General features: G+C 49.8%; 1 protein-coding gene across 1 annotated transcript in view; it reads right to left on the reverse strand.

The window, feature by feature from the left end:
- DNAJC6 (DnaJ heat shock protein family (Hsp40) member C6) overlaps positions 1-7,261 on the reverse strand; it is a 164,230-nt gene extending 156,969 nt beyond the window's left edge. The window contains exon 1 of the mRNA XM_055138183.1: positions 7,070-7,261. Within this exon, the coding sequence (XP_054994158.1) occupies positions 7,070-7,184 (115 nt within the window). The 5' untranslated portion in view covers positions 7,185-7,261. The remainder of the gene's footprint in view (positions 1-7,069) is intronic.
- Between the last annotated feature and the right edge of the window lie 9,343 nt (positions 7,262-16,604).

The following is a 16,604-nucleotide window of genomic DNA, read 5'->3' on the forward strand; positions in this document are numbered from 1 at the left end:
AAAAAGAGGTGAGGTGAGGTGTCAAGAGACATTGCTAAAACCTAGCAGAGACAGTCCTGTCCTGTTCTTCTCACACCTTCTCATACCTTACTGGGGCAGAAGAGAGGGTCAAGAAACTGAAAACACATGCCTGGCATGTGGGGGCACCCGTTTGACCCCCAGCACCACATGGCCCCCTGAGCACCACCAGGAGCAACTCCCACATACCATGTCAGAAGCACCACTGCATGTGCAATATATGTGTGTGTGTGTGTGTGTGTGTGTGTATTTTACTGTTGAAAGCTTTGAATCTCAAGAAGAGTCTAATAACTGGCTAATGGAAGAAAGGAGATGAAAAACCCACATTTCTGTAAAGGACCAAACATGAATGGGCTCTCAGCATCTGTATAGCAAACCATAATGCCCAAAGTAGAGAGAGAGTAAGAAGAAAAGTAGCCATAAGAACAGCAGAGCGTGGGGTTGGTAAGGGGGTGTAGAGGTGGTGGGGGTGGAGGGAGGGATACTGAGGACATTGGTGCTGGGAAATGTACACTGGTGGAGGGATGGGTGTTGGAACATTGTATGACTGAAACCCAATCATGAACAGCTTTGTAATGGTCTATCTCACAGTGATTCAATTAAAAATAAAGAAATAAAAAAAATTTTAAGTTGGTGACCAAGAGCCCAGCAAAAAGACCTTGCATTGACCTTGTCTTGCCACATTTCTGACCTGCTTTGATCTCACCTGTGCTCCCAAGTAATGATCACCATCACCCTTGAGTGGGGTTTTCTGAAGCGTATGGCTTGGAAATTGCAGAGACCCGAGCACAGACCATCTGACACGTGTTCGGCCTCCTCTCTGGGTAACGTGCCCTGGAGAGTGTTATCTGCCACCAGTGAACACATCTGCTACGAAGTCAACTTCCAATCTGCGTCTCCCTTGGTTATATCACAACTCGGGACAGTGCTTCTTCACCCCACCGGGGATTGGAAGAGATCACTTCTCGGGGGGCACGCAAGGCCAGTTGTTTCTGCTCACCAAATCCTTCACCATCTGCTCTTGCCCGATCTGTAACCCAAAAGATCTGATATTTGACTGTATGTGACTGGCTGGATTAAATGAGGGTTCCCATGGGCTGGAGCGATAGCACAGAGGGCAGGGTGTTTGCCTTGCACATGGCCGACCCGGGTTCAATTCCCAGCATTCCATATGGTCCCCCGAGCACCGCCAAGAGTAATTCCTGAGTGCATGAGCCAGGAGTAACCCCTGTGCAATGCCGGTGTGACCCAAAAAGCAAAACAAGAAAAAAAAGGAAGGCTGGAAAGTGGCTCAGTGGTAAACTGCATGGCCTGCATGCTTAAGTCCAAACACACACAAACACACACACACACACACACACACACACACACACACACACACAGTGCTCCATACTGACAAGAAAATATGGCGTCAAGAAGCTCACGCACTGGGCTGGAGTGACAGCACGGCAGGTAGGGAGCTTGCCTTCCGTGCGATCAGCCTGGGTTCCCTCCCCAGCATCCCAGCTAGACCCCCACTCCCACCAGAAGGGATCCCAGAGCTCAGTCAGGAGTAACAGCTGAGTGTGACCCAAAGTCCACAAAACAAACAAAAGCGAAACACACACTAATGCTGGGAACTAAATCAATGCAAATGTATGGGGGTGGGGCCAGAGCGATAGCACAGCGGGTAGGGCGTTTGCCTTGCATGTGGCCGACCTGGGTTCGATCCGGCATCCCATATGATCCCCCAAGCACTGCCTTGAGTGATTCCTGAATGCAGAGCCAGGAGTAACCCCTGAGCATCACTGGGTGTGACCCAAAGAGCAAAAAAAAAAAAAAAAGTATGGGGGTGGGTGGGGTTCGGAGGGGACTAAGGAGAAGTACAGGGCTTTAGACACTTGCCTTGCATATGTCCAACCCCAGTTCAAATCCAGGCATGGCCAAAGATCACGCCTGAGCAAAGAGCCAGGAATAGTCCCTAAGGAGTGCTGGGTATAGTGCAACCTCTGTCCCCGCCAAAAATACGACTGCCCCCCCAAAACTTTTTTAATTAAAGCAAATGTAGTAGGGCACATGCTTCTATGCAGGAGGTCTTGGGTACCATTGCCAGCACCACCACATGAAAAAGGAGCATATACATTTCAGTGGAATTCTAGTGGGCCGGAGAGATAGGACAGCGGGCAGGGCACTTGCCTTGCACACAGCTGACCCAGGTTTGATCCTTAGCATCCCATATGGTCCCCCAAGTCTGCCAGGAGTAATTCCTTAGTGCAGAACAGGACTAAGCCCTAAGCAACTGCCAGGTGTGGCCCCAAACGCCCACCCCACCCATAAAAAAAAATCCCGTGGAATTATAGATACTTGGCCTGCACCTAGATTCATCAGCAAAGTCTAGGCCATGAAGGGCACATGCATTCTCTTTGGGGAGAGGATCATGCAAGGATTCATACACAAACAGTTCTTGGGTGTCCTCTAGGTTCTGAACACAGTGAATGCTGTGCTGACGCTGCCAGGGGTCGTGAGAGGCCAGGCTAAATCTCACCTGCAGCTCAGCAAGAAGGATGCTGGGTGAAGAGTCCCTGTGGGTCGAGAAGCCCAGAAACTCTGTCCACCTCCAGTTACGGTGTTTCCGCCACAGTTCTTTGAGCTATATAACCCCACAACATACCATGTATCACTGTCATCCCGTTGTTCATTGATTTATTCGAGCGGGTGCCAATAATGTTTCCATTTGTCCCAGCCCTGAGATTTTAGCAGCCTCTCCTTACCTGTCTTTCCCAACAATTGGAGGCTCTTTCAGGGTCAGGGGAATAAGACCTGTTATTGTTACTGTTTCTGGCATATCGAATACGCCACGGGGAGCTTGCCAGGCCCTGCCGTGGACTAACAGTGATGAGAATAATAACCGTCACCCAGAGAGCTATCACTTCACACCAGGTACCCACTGAATCATCATAGTAACATGCAGTATAGGGTAATCAGCCTGCCCTTTCAGACAGCACAAAGCGGGGGGGAGGGGGAGAGAGAGAGCAAGTGAGCAAGTGAGCAAAAGAGAGAGAGGGGGAGAGGGAGAGAGAGAGGTGATCCACGTTACCCAGGATCGCACCACTGACGAGACACCACTCCACGCCACTCCACGATGACGGCGTGAGCTCTAAGTCCACCTGACGCCCAAGCACACGCTCCCAGGAGCCCACCACCCTATCTCAAGAACTTCGAGCCGCCTTCTAAGAAAGAAAGGCGCACCGCCAATTTCTCTCATGACATGGTATGTCCTGATGTTCCATCTCCTCTCCATGAGCACAGGTGTTGAAGCGTGTTCCTTCGGTGCAGGATGAGGTGACAGAAAGGGTCCTGAGTGGGACGTGGGCACAACAGGCCACTGGCCAATCACGTGGCCTGCAAGCCACTCTGCCTCCTGCCTCCCTTCCTCACCTTGAACCGGCGAAAGCAGATACCACCCGCTCCCCTCCAGGGGCGCTCCCCACCTAAGCAAGACCGCAGGTTGACCTATTCTGGAAGCCACAGAGCATCAGATAACTGTAAGCCATTATCCCCGGGAGGCAGGGAGCTGCAGAGTCCTCACAGTTCTGCCTGTAAGGGACGAGGGACTGAAAGACAATGAGCGCTGTTAGAGACTTGAGGACGGGAAACAGCACAGGCCCAGCATTAAAAATTCTAACACTGGGAGTCAGAGAGGTGATACAGTGGGTCACTGATACAGTGTTTGCCTTTCTTGTGGCCAACCAGGCTCAATCCCCGCCCCAACACATGGTCCCCTGCGGCCTGCCAGGAGCGATCCTTAAGCACAGAACCAGCAATGGGGCCTGAGCACAGCTGGGTGTGGTCCGAAAACCAAAAGAAAAGAAAAATGATAACACAGGCTGGAGAGTTAGCTCCAGGCGCCGGAGCAGACGGCTTGCATGCAGAAGGCCCAGTAAAAGAGGAGGGGGGGAAATCCAACTAGATGGGCTGGAGAGAGAGCACCGTGGGTAGGGCACTTGCCTTGCATGTGGCCAGTCTGGGGTCAATCCCTGGCAACACAAATGGTCCCCCTGAGCACTGTCAGGAGTGATTCCTAAGCACAGAGCCAGATACATATGGAATATTACTCAGCTATAAGAAAAGATAAGTTGGGGCTGGAGCGATAGCACAGCGGGTAGGGCGTTTGCCTTGCACACGGCCGACCCGGGTTCAATCCCCCACATCCCCTATGGTCCCCCAAGCACTGCCAGGAGTAATCTCTGAGCGCCAAGTCAGGAGCAACCCCTGAGCATTACTAGGTGTGACCCAAAAAGAAAAATAAATAATCACTATGGTGAGAGAAAAAAAAAGAAAGAAAAGTCATGCTGTTTGCTGCTACAAAGAGGGACCCCTGGAGAGAATCATGCTGAGTGAAGTTAGAGGGAGAGACCAACACAGAAGGATTGAGCACTCTCTCTCTCTCTCTCTCTCTCTCTCTCTCTCTCTCTCTCTCTCTCTCTCTCTCTCTCTCTCTCTGTGTGTGTGTGTGTGTGTGTGTGTGTGTGTGTGTGTGTGTGTGTGTGTGTGTGCGGTGGGGTATAAGGAAATATAAATAAGAAGGAATAACAAATGCTCAAAAACTATGAAACAAAGAATATGAGGACTGGTATTCAACAGGCAACAGGCCACCTGAGGGGACAGGACAGGGAGGGGCGACTGTCTGTGGGGGAGGGAAGCGCTCAGGAGGGGCGTGGTGCTGAAAGGTGATAAAGTGTTAGGTCTTAAACCTGGTCAGCAACAGTCCTGTAAACCACAGTGGAAACGCTTGGATATTGAGAAAAGTCCCCCTCGTAGAGGCAGACTGGCGGGTGGGAGGTAGAGGGGGTAGGGAGGGCGGCGAGGGGGGGGAATTGGTGAAGAGAAGTGGGCACTGGGGAAGGGAGCAATGCGTGCTTGAAAGAAACCCCATCACCAATCACTTTGTAATTTCACAGTGACTAAACTTTTAAAAATTAAATTTTTAAAAAAAATTTTTTAAATATTGGTGCTTGAGCAATAGCACAGCGGGTAGGGCATTTGCCTTGTATGCGGGCGACCCGGGTCCGATTCCCAGCATCCCATATGGTCCCCTGAGCACCGCCAGGGGTAATTCCTGAGTGTAGAGCCAGGAATGACCCCTGTACATCGCCAGGTGTGACCCAACAAGCAAAAAAAAAAAAATCTTTTTTTTAATTTTGTTTTTAGGGTTTTTGTGAGGGAGGGGCATGCTCAGGGCTTCCTCCTGGCAGTGCTCGGAGAACCATATGGGATGCCGGGGATGGAACCCGTACCTTGCAACATGCAAAGCAAACACCTTACCTGCTGCCCCAAGCCCTTATCCTGTTTGTAAATCTTCCCACGGCACCTGGACCATCACTGTGCAGATAATCATCACTAAAGGGGTCCTCATGGTGACCCCGGAGCAGCCCCCTGAGGTCCAGCAGCAGCTCTGAGTGCCCGTGGGGAGAGGCATTTCATCCGTGCATTGATTCCGAGTAATCACACATTCAACGCCCAGCCACCCGGTGCCTAACAACTAACAATACAAAAGCTTGTTTCTAACACAAGACATAAATATTTGAGAGACAATTATGTCTGTGCTGTGTCAAACTTATTTTTAGGCTGCTTAGGATGTGGTGTCCGTGGGGTTCAATCATTAACTCAGCAATGCCCAGGCCGCATGGCACGCCGCGAGCAGGAGGGTCCCCCGTCACCGCGCCCACCCCCCCCCCCAAGACCATGACAGGAATGTCAGGCCCTGGTGCCAGCCTGCTTCTGCCCGGATCAGGTCGGCCATTTTAGAAATCAAGATCTGTCAGCGCCGGGCAGAAGAAGGCTCCGATGATGGGAAGGGACCGAAAGCACGAGAGAGAGGGGGAGAGAAAGCAAGAGCATCTGTGCAAACAGGTATCTCTCTGCAAATGTGTCCTGCGAGAGCCGGAATGACAGAGTGAAGGAGAGCTTCCCACAGAGTCCAGAACAGCCAGGGAGCAGGGACAAATGCCCCGAAGTGAGAAAAAGCCAGAGGAGAGGTTACAGGTGACAGCCGTAGCCTCAAGGAGGCTTCCCGGAGGAGGCGGCCCTGGGCACCTTGTGATGGGTGAGATGGGCTGAAAGATGGAGGCAGAGAGGCAGGAAAGCATGTTCCAGCTCGCCTCTCCACGCTGGAGACACTTACTTCCCCAACTCCCGGGGAATAAAAATCCAAACTCCTCACCACCACCTACTCACCCCTGCACTGGGGCCAGGCGGGGCGGCTGGCACCTTGCCAGTTGTCATTGGCTCTGGAAGGGGCGCTCTGGGGCGCCAGGCTGGAGGGACTGGCCCTCACTCTCCAGGTTTCCATTACCCTGACACAGGTCTTTGTCCCCCTCCCCAGAGCACCTTTGATTCCTTCCAAGCCCCACTGGCGCTGGGAAAGGCGCGTTTTGACTGCACGCACACACGGACACGCTTTCTGTGTGCACGGGGCATTTCCTCTCCCGGGGTCCCAGGCGCCTACCTGTTCGCTCCAGGCCCTGGTACACTCGGGGGGGAGTGGGGGTGGGAGGGAGCGGGGTGGTTAAAATCGGGGATGAAAGCGGCGAAAGGACTCAAGAGATGCCACAAAATGCAGGTCGGCCCTGGGGAGACCCGAGAAACGCTTCGATTTGGGAACAGCTTGACGGTGGCTCCAGGTGTCGCCAGCAGACAGGTTGCAAAGCGGGGTGGGGACCTTGCAGGAACCTGGGTCAGGATTCTCGCCCTCCCACGGCTTCTGCCCTGGGGATGCAAAACCTGACGTCCCAGATGTACCCTGTGTCGGGGCGTGTCTGGGTCCCGAGCCAAAGGGACAGGTGGGGACTTTGCGGGAAAGCAGCTGCCAGCACCTGCGCCCGCCCGAGCTGCGGCAGCGGGGCGGGAAGAGGTGGGGAGGCGGCGGGGGGGGGGCGTCGAGCCCGACCCCCGCGGGCGCACGGTCGGGGTGCAAGGGACCGCCGGCCGGGCTGCAGCTGGGGGAGGCGGGGACCGCGGAGGGCAGCGCCCGGGAGGTGCCACCTGCAGCCCCGGCCGCGCCCACACTCACCCCGCGCCGCCGGGCCCGCCGAGCGCGTCCTCCACAGCCGCCGGGTCGCCTTCCAGGGCCGCAGCGAAGAAAACAGCCTCCGGCTCTTCCTGTCGCCCTTCTCAGTTGCTCCCATCTGTGCGCCCGCGCCCTCCCCGCCGCCGACGGTCGCCTCCCGCCGCCCCGGCCGCCGCGCGTCTGCCACGGGCAGCCCGGGCGGTCGCGGAGCAGCAGCCACCGCCGGGGGCAGGACTTAGCGGGACTGGGCGGGGCTTGGAGGGACCGGGCGGGGCTTAGCGAGGCTTAGAGGGAGTGGGCGGGACTTAGGGAACCGGGGAGGGGCTTAATGGGACTGGGCGGGGTTTAGCGGGACTGAGAGGGGTTTACCCGGGTTTAGTGGGACTGGGTGGGGCTTAGAGGGAGTGGGTGCGTGGGGATTAGTGGGACTGGGAGGGGTTTAGCGGGGTTTAGTGGAACTGGGCGGGGTTTAGCGGGACTGAGCGGGGGTTTAGCGGGACTGGGTGGGGCTTAGCGGGACTGGGTGGGGCTTAACGGGAGTGGGAGGAGCTTAGAGAGACTGGGAGGGGCTTAGCGGGACCTGGTGGGGTTTTGGCGCGAGAGGGGCGTGGCCGAGCATGGGCACTGCTGCAGACCAGAGCCACCAGCCTACTTGCCAGAGACCCCCCGGAGCTTAGCCTTAGTAGTGGGCAGCTGAGGGCAAGTCTTAAGTGCCCCGTCCTTTTCCGGGAGCTGTCAGGGAAGTGTCGGGAAAGGGAGTGAAGGCCAGGGACTGCGCGGCATCAGTAATTAACATGAAAATCCCAGCGGAGGAGCACTGATTTTTTTGCTCTCCAAACTAATGACCAGATTGCTTTTTGCTCTCTACATTATAAATGATCAAAGTACAAATGACCAAGCAGATGCAGCTCCGAGAGGATGTCATCTGCCTTGGAATCTCACGATTGCCAAGTGGTGACAACTGGTGATAAATTCCAAAGTCCCAAGCTTAAGCTTGTCTTTAAAAAGTCTTTGTTTCTACCTCAGAACGATCCCACACTATGTTACCATTTCATTTTTCACACCTAACAGATAGCCCTCTTTGCCATGTATGATAGATTATAAACCACTGCCAGATTATAAACATTCTTTTACCATAACCAGATGTTTTATATACAATTTATAATCTTAAAATGGGAATTTGAAGTCAGAGAGATATTACATGAGTTAAGGCACTTGCCTTGAATGCAGCCAATTTTGCTCAATCCCTGGTACCCTATATGATTTCCCAAGCCCTACAAGGAGTAACCCCTGAGCACAGAGCTAGGAGTAAGCCTAGAGTATGGCAGAGTGTGACCTCACCACCAAAACAAAATAAATAAAATGCTCGTTTTTAAAAGGGGTGGTTGAAGGAACATACTTCAACATTTTTAAAGCCATATATGACAAGCTCACAGATATTGTCATAGTGATAGAAAATTGAAATATCTTCATATTTGGAACTAGACAAAGGTATTCACTCTTGTGGCCAGAGAAAGACTACAGCAGGTGGGACATTTGCCTTGCATGCACCCAACCTGGGTTTGGTACTCAGCATCCCATAAGGCCCCCCAATCACTGCCAGGAGTGATTCCAGAGTGCAGAGCCAGGAGTAACCCTTGAGCACCACTCAGTGTGGCCAGAAATAAAGGATGTTCACTCTTTTTCTTTCTCTTTCCGTTTTAGTAACGACAGTGCTCAGGGGCTACTCCCAGTTCTGTGCTCAGGGTTTGTGCTCAGCAGTGCTCAGAGACCTTGCAGTGCTGGGGCTAGAACTCCAGGCCTCTGCATGCAAAACATGTGCTCAGGGGCTTATGCAATAGTGCAGTACGTAGGGTATTTGCCCTGCGTGAGGCTGACTCAGGTTTGATCCTTGGCATCCCATATGGTCCTCCCACCTCCCTGAGCACCACCAGGAGTAATTCCTGAGTGCAGATCCAGAAGTGTCCCCTGAGCATCGCTGGGTGTGACCCAAAAAGGAAAAAAATGCACTCAACCCTTTAGGACATCTCTCCTGGCCAGATTGTCCACTCCTAGGCTATTCTTCAGCATAGGTTTGAATCTTCTAGCCAGAGCAATTGGATCAGAAGATATAAAAGAATCCACATACCGGGGCCAGAGCGATAGCACAGCGGGTAGGGCGTTCGCCTTCCTGAGTGCAGAGCCAGGAGTAACCCCTGAGCATCGCTGGGTGTGACCCCAAAAGCAAAAAAAAAAAAAAAAAGAATCCACATAGCAAGAAAGGAATAAAAACCATTCATAAATGACATAACAATATAGAGAAAATTTTAAAACTGTATCCAAAAAAAGTAATATAAATAATGAACTCAATAAAGAAGCAGCATATAAAATCAAGACACAGAAATTGAATAAAATATAAGGTAGAAGGCAAACAATTTCAATTTAAAAAAATATTAGGACACAGCTCAACCTGTAACAACATGCTAGTAATCTCTTATATAAGGGCTCAATGGCTCCAGGGTGAGATACAAGAATCTTCACACAGTTCTTCTAAGGAAACCTCTTCTGATTATTTTTAGAGAATTATTCATAACGAACAATACAAAATTAATTATTTAGGGACTGCTATTGGGACAAGGTTGGGTGGTGGTTGGGAAAATTTGAAATAATGGTGGTGAGTAAGGTGTAATGGTAGTGGGACTGGTGTTGGAATATTGAATGTAATAAATTATTGTGAACAACCTTATAAAAATAAAATAATTTTTTTTAAATCGAGACACATAAACCCATAAGTCTGGGAGCTGGAGTGATAGGACAGCTGGTAGGGCATTTGCCTTGCACATGGCCGAGTGGGTTCAATCCCTGGCATCCCATATGGTCCCCCGAGCATCACAAAGAGTAATTCCTAAGTGCAGAGCTGAAAGTAAACCCCTCAGCATTGCCGGCTGTGACCCCAAAAAGCAAAAAAAAAATCCATAAATCTGTTGCATTTTCCCCTATTTTTACACCCTACCCCTCCACCCCTAACCTGAACACTAGGTTTTTTAGCCACATCCAACAGTGCTTAGAGGTTAGTCCTGGTTGGGTGCTTGGAGATCACTCACCTAATGGGGGGTGAAGAAATAATATAAGCAGGTAGGGAGCTTGCCTTGCATCTAGAGTCAATTTCATATGTCTCCTGAGCACTGCCAGGAGTAACTGCTGAGTACAGAGTCAAACATAACTCTTGAGCATCACTGGGTGTAACCCAAAAACTTAAAAAATAAATAAATAGTACCACTAGTCTGGAAAAGAGTTTAGCTGTGTCTTATAGAATAATGCATACAGCCGTCATAAAACCCAGTGATTGCACTTTGGGGTATTTTTCCCAGAAGAAATGAAAATTTACATTCACCTCAAAACCTTTATACTAATGTTCATAGTCAGTTTTTTTTTTAATAATAGCAAAAAATCTGGAAAGTGGGGTCAGAGAGGTAGTACTGCAGGTAGGACACTTGCCTTATATGTAGCCAACCCTGGTTTGATCCCTGACACTGCATATGGAAGAGATCCCTGAGTACAGACTCAAGAAAAAGCCCTGGGAACGATAGCACAGCAGGTAGGGCATTTGCCTTGCATGTGGCTGACCCGGGTCTGATTCCCAACATCCCATATGGTACCCTGAGCACTGCCAGGAGTAATTCCTGCGTGCAGAGCCAGGAGTAACCCCTGAGCAATCGCCAGCTGTGACCCAAAAAGCAAAGAGAGAGAGAGAGAGAGAGAGAGAAAGCCCTGATCACCACCAGGTCTGACCCCAAAACCAAAAGAAATATGGGAAGCCCCCCAGAGTCCCCTAATGGTGAGCCACCCAGATGGTGAAACAGCACTGCGCAATTAAATGTGACAAACGACCCGTGATGTTTCTTCAGGGAAATATCTCGAGTGAACAAAGCTGATCTCCAAGGCATTACCTGCTGCCTCTCCATCAATAAAACATTCTTGAAATGGCAAAATGCCAGAGGGGACAGAGAGAGGTTGGCAGAGAGCGGGGGGATGGGAGTGGCACTAAGGGACAACAGGAAGGCTGCTCTGTTGATGCAATTGTTCTGTCTTGACCATCAACACAAATGCGCAGGTGGTGGTGTTAGACCCTCATTAGCCCAATATTCCCATTCTATAGGGGAAGTGGGCAAGTATTTGCATGTGGGAGCAGGGAAAGCTCTTGCCTTGCCCACAGCTAACCTGGGTTCCCTCCCCAGCACCCTATATGGTCCCCTGAGCCCCACCAGAAGTGATCCCCGATCACAAAGTCAGAAGTAAGCCCTGAGCACTGCCAGATGTACTCCCCAAACAAAACCAAAAAAGTGTGCACACGCTCTCTGTCTTATTTCTTATTGCTATATGTGTATATGTAATTATTTTTAAGTCAAAGGCTCCATTTATTTTAAAGTTACCTAGCTTTAATTTCATGTGGTTCCCAGTAATCTCTGAAACATGGTTGAGGGCCCCAAACCAGTGGCTCCATGGCTTAGAAAGCATATCATGAAGGGCCAGAGCGATAACACAGCAGGTAGGCATTTGCCTTGCACGCGGCCAACCAGGTTCAATCCCCAGCATCTCATATGGTCTCCCCAACACTGTCAGGAGTAATTCCTGAGTGCAGAGCCAGGCGTAATCCCTGAGCATCACTGGGTGTGACCCGAAAAGAAAAAAAAATGACACCATTGAATTGACCGAGTTACATGGCAGAGCCTGGCAAGCTATCCATGGTGTATTCGACATGCCAAAAATAGTAACAAGTCTCACAATGGAGACGTTACTGGTGCTCTCTCGAGCAAATCGATGAACAACAGGAGGACAGTGTTACAGTGCTACATGGCAGCTCTGTGGCATTAACAATGACACAGACAAAGCCTGCCTTCTGTCCCCGCAGGCCTCCTCTGGCCAGCGCACAGGTTAACAGAATCTTGCCCGGGTCACCCAAGCTATCTGAAAAATAGGGGTCATGCCCGGGACCCCCACTGCCAGGCTGCAGGGGTTGGACCATAGGAACTAACGTGTCCTTCCAGGCGCTCCCACTGTCCTTCCTGTGTCGAGACTCTCACTGGCTGGTACCAGACAGCTGCAGAACGCTGAGCAGGGCAGGTGACCCAGCTAAAAGACGGTCCTTTCCCTCCACAGTGCTGGCCCCTTGGCTGATGAAGGCCGCTCCTTGGAGAGGTCGCTGTGCTCCCCACTCGGAGGTTGCTGGGTGGGGCAGGATGCGGGCACATTCTTCCGCTTGCCCTTTTAGTCCACACACCATGTGCTTTCGGGCCTTCCTCCAGCGCAGAGCTGGAGCAGGGCCAGAAGCCTCTGGCTCCCGCCGTCACTACTTCAGAGCCTCCCCACCAGCCCCGGGTCCTCGGGGAAGGGAGACCACGGGCTGAGCAGGAACCCGCCAGAGAACTGCCAAGGGCCTCCAAGCATGTTCCATGAACGTTAGCACTCGGGAATTTCTTTCCAAATGTCCAAAATGCGAAACAAATAAACCCACTTATTGCTACGTCTGACTCACTGGGCATAGGAGAAAAACAAAATGAGAAAGAAATCCTAAATTCCATTCATGTCACAGTGTTTGCAAAGCCAAACCCACAAATAGGAAAGTGACCATGCAAGAAGTGAATGGCTACAAAATTCAAGTGTGTGTGTGTGTGTGTGTGTGAGTGTGTATGTGTGTGTTTGTATCTCTGCAAGGATACTGCTACTATTCCATCCATGAAGGTAACTTATTAGGAGAAAAATAAAAATATCAGGTTCTGAGTGGAGTGCCAGGGATGAAGCCCGGCCCAAAGGGTTGGAGATATATATAGTACAGCAGGCAAGGCACTCGCCTTGTAGGCAGTCAGCTGGGTTTAATCCCCGGCACCCCATCTGATCCCCTGAACTTCACCAGGAGTGATCCTTGAGTGTAGAGCCAGGAGTAAGCCCTAAACAGAGGTGTAGATCAAAAAGAAACTGAAAAAGAAAAAATTTTATTTTAAAGACAAACCTAAATTGGTCACATGCAAGAACTATCTCTCCAGCCCTCCATATAGAAATTTAAAGGAAAACTATTAAATTGATTTATTTATAAACTTTGTTATATCATGCATTTATAAATTTAACTGTTAAATTCATAAAAGAGGATAACAAACGAACATTTAAGAATTTCTAAAAGTGGGACCGGAGCGATAGCACAGCGGGTAGGGCATTCGCCTTGCACGGGCCGACCGGGTTCGATCCCTGGCATCCCATATGGTCCCCCAAGCACCACCAGGAGTAATTCCTGAGTGCAAAGCCAGGAGTAACCCCTGAGCATCGCTGGGTGTGACCCAAAAAGAAAAAATAATAATAATAATAATTTCTAAAAGTATCCTAATGAAAATTGTATCTTAAAATTTGTGACCTGTTACTATTATTTACAGAGAAAAGTAATGTACTAATATCTTACATATGATTGCATGAATTAAGTCCTCAACTTGATAGGTCAGAAAAATCCAAGTTTATACAAAAATAAAAGCAAAAGAGGAAAATAAAGATACACATGAGGGCCAGAGGGTTATATAGAGGGCTGGACATTTGCTTTGCACACAGCCAACACAACTTCAATCCCTGTTACCCCATTTGGTTCTTCAAGAATACCAGGAGTGATCCCTGAGTACAGAGCCAGAAATTAGCCCTGAGCACCACTAGGCACCCCCCAAAATATTTTTAACATAAACGAAATAAATATAATATAGGGACAAGACTAGAACATCTTAGAAGAATACCAATGGGGACTCCAAGCAGAATAGTAATTGACTTTGGCAAGCGAAGTTCCCAGCTAAAGCACAAACAGAAGTCACACCCTAGGAAAAAGCTTACTCTCTCTTATTCTGGTGTGCCTGAGAGATGCATTATCTGAAAGAGTCTCACTGCTGCTCTGAACCATTGGACTGAATTGAAGGGATTGGATCAATCTATGAGGAGATCCTGGGAAGGGAAGGCAATGTTAGACAAGGCAAGACAAAACTGAGTCAGGGCTGGAGAGATAGTCCAATGGATAGGGCACTTGCCTTGCATATGGCCCACCTGGGTTTTATCCCTGGCATCCCATATGGTCCCCCAAGCACTGCTAGGAGTAATTCCTGAGTACAGAGTCAGGAATAAGCCCTGAGCATCATTGGGTGTGGTATCGCCTCTTCCACCCAGATCCCCCATTTTCCAGTAGCTAGGCAGTCACACCCAGAAACTGCCACCGGACCATGTAATCCCATCAATGGCCAATATCCAAAGACTATAAAACCAAGCTCCCAGAAGGAGGCACTCGACATCTTATAGCCTAGTTCTCCCTTTCAGAGAACCTAGCAAGCTACCGAGAGTTTCCTGCCCACATGGGAGAGCCTGGCAAACTTCCCGTGATGTATTCATATGCCAAAACCAGTAACAATGATGGGTCTCATTTCCCAGACCCTGAAAGAGCCTCCAATGCGGCACCTTTGGGAAGGATGAGTAAAGAGAGCCTTCTAAAATCTCAGGGTTAGGACGAATGGAGACATTACTGAGACCGCTTGAGAAAAATCGACGATCAACAGGATGAGGATGATGATGATGATGATCTCAAAAAAAAAAAAAGAAAGGAAAGACAAAATTGAACTCTGGTGTTTTAAGCCATGGATATTTCCCTTTCCACTCCATCAAGAGGGAGTGACTCCATCAGGCTTTGACCCAGAGGCTAAACCTGGGAGGCAAAGTTTAGTCAGAATAAGGCATCAGAGTATTCACAGAAGCCAAAGGGCTGTGTGGAATTCTCCTTGGGATTATTTCCCTTCAAGAACCATGATCCATTTACATTTTCTTATCTCCTAATCTCCATCCTCCTCATCCCCATCATTCACACCTCCCCATTGGGGCAATAGAAACAAAGGAGATCGTCAACCCTAAAAGCACAGCACCACCTGCAGGAGAACAAACAACACCCAAGCTGATGCAGACACAGAAAATTCTACAGGGAATCATTGCTAAGTATAACATGGGCTTCCCCAAAGCAAATGACGTCTCTGGAGGGCAAACTTCAGACACAGAATTAGAGGAAGTAACAGAGCATGGAGAAGAGCCATCAGAACACAGCAAAGCCTAGAACACGAAGGAGCAAGTCCAGAAGAGCAAAAATAAAATAAATAAATAAAACTCAGGAGCAGTACGTTCTTCAGAGATTGAATATTTTTACAAACCACACAGATGCTTGGTGGGAAGGACATATTAAGTGGAATTAATCTCACATGGAAATCATAAGTGTACTTAGTCTCCCAGAAGAAAGGTTATTAGAGGTGCTGGAGCAATAGTACAGTGGATACAACATTTGCTTTGCATGCGGCCAACTGGAGTTTGACCCCTGGCATCCCATATGGGCCCCCCCAGCACCATCAGGAGTGATTCCTGAGCGCAGAGCCGGGAGTAACCCCTGAGCAACACCGGGTGTGACCCATAAAGCAAAAAATTAAAATACAACAAAGAAGAGGAAACAAATATTAGAGGGGCCTGAGAAACAGCATTGTGGGTATTTGCCTTGCACACAGTCAACCCATGTTCGATTTCCCAGTCCCCCAAGAATCACTAGCAGTGATTCTCTGAGCACAGAGCCAAGAGTAAGTACAGAGCATTGATGAATATGGTTCAGATACACATCCACCCGCCAAAAATTATTAGAAGTTGAGGATAAGATCATAGATGTGAGGGCTGGAGCAATAGCACAGCGGGTAGGGTGTTTGCCTTGCACGCGGCCGACCCAGGTTCAATTCCCAGCATCCCATATGGTCCCCTGAGCTTCCTGAGTGCAGAGCCAGGAGTAACCACTGGGCATCACCGGGTATGACCCAAAAAGCAAAAAAATAAATAAAAAGATCACAGATGTGACTTAAGAGGAGGGAGAAATGAAGGGCTTAGAGAGAGGACAGCGACTCTGATTCAAACCCACATGGATTCCCACATGTCGGGGTACAGATGTGGAGGGCCCCGGGCACTGCCAGGTGTGGTCCTCAAGGCCCCTGGACAGCACCTAATAATTCCTACCGAATAATCCCCACCTACAGTAGCTCCCTCGCTATGTGCTGGTAGGCTGCTCCCACTTCCTTGCTCACAGGGTACCAGAGGAACTTTTCCAGGGGATGGGGTGAGGGTCTTGTGTGTGCCAGACACATGATCCATCACTTGAGCAACCGCCACAATAACCTCCCCACCCTCATGTTTCTGGGGAGGAATATGACTTAGACGTCCAAGGTACTTAGTATCCTGGTATTCCAGAGACTGAACACTGCAGATGGTCAGGGATTAGGACAAACCAGGGTGTGGCACAATGGACAGAGCGTCAGTACCTATCGACCAAGTACATGACGAGACTACCTGATGTGGATTGCTCTTGGCTGTGGTGGTTGTGTTGTTCAGAGCCCTGGAAGTCTGAATACATTTTTAAAAATTTATTTTTTAACTGAATCACAGGGAGATACACAGTTACAAAGTTGCTCATGATTCAGTTTCAGTTATATAATGTTTCAACACCTGTCCCTTTTTGCCTTGCATG

The sequence above is a fragment of the Sorex araneus genome, chromosome 5, assembly GCF_027595985.1.
Source record: "Sorex araneus isolate mSorAra2 chromosome 5, mSorAra2.pri, whole genome shotgun sequence".
NCBI lineage: Eukaryota > Metazoa > Chordata > Mammalia > Eulipotyphla > Soricidae > Sorex > Sorex araneus.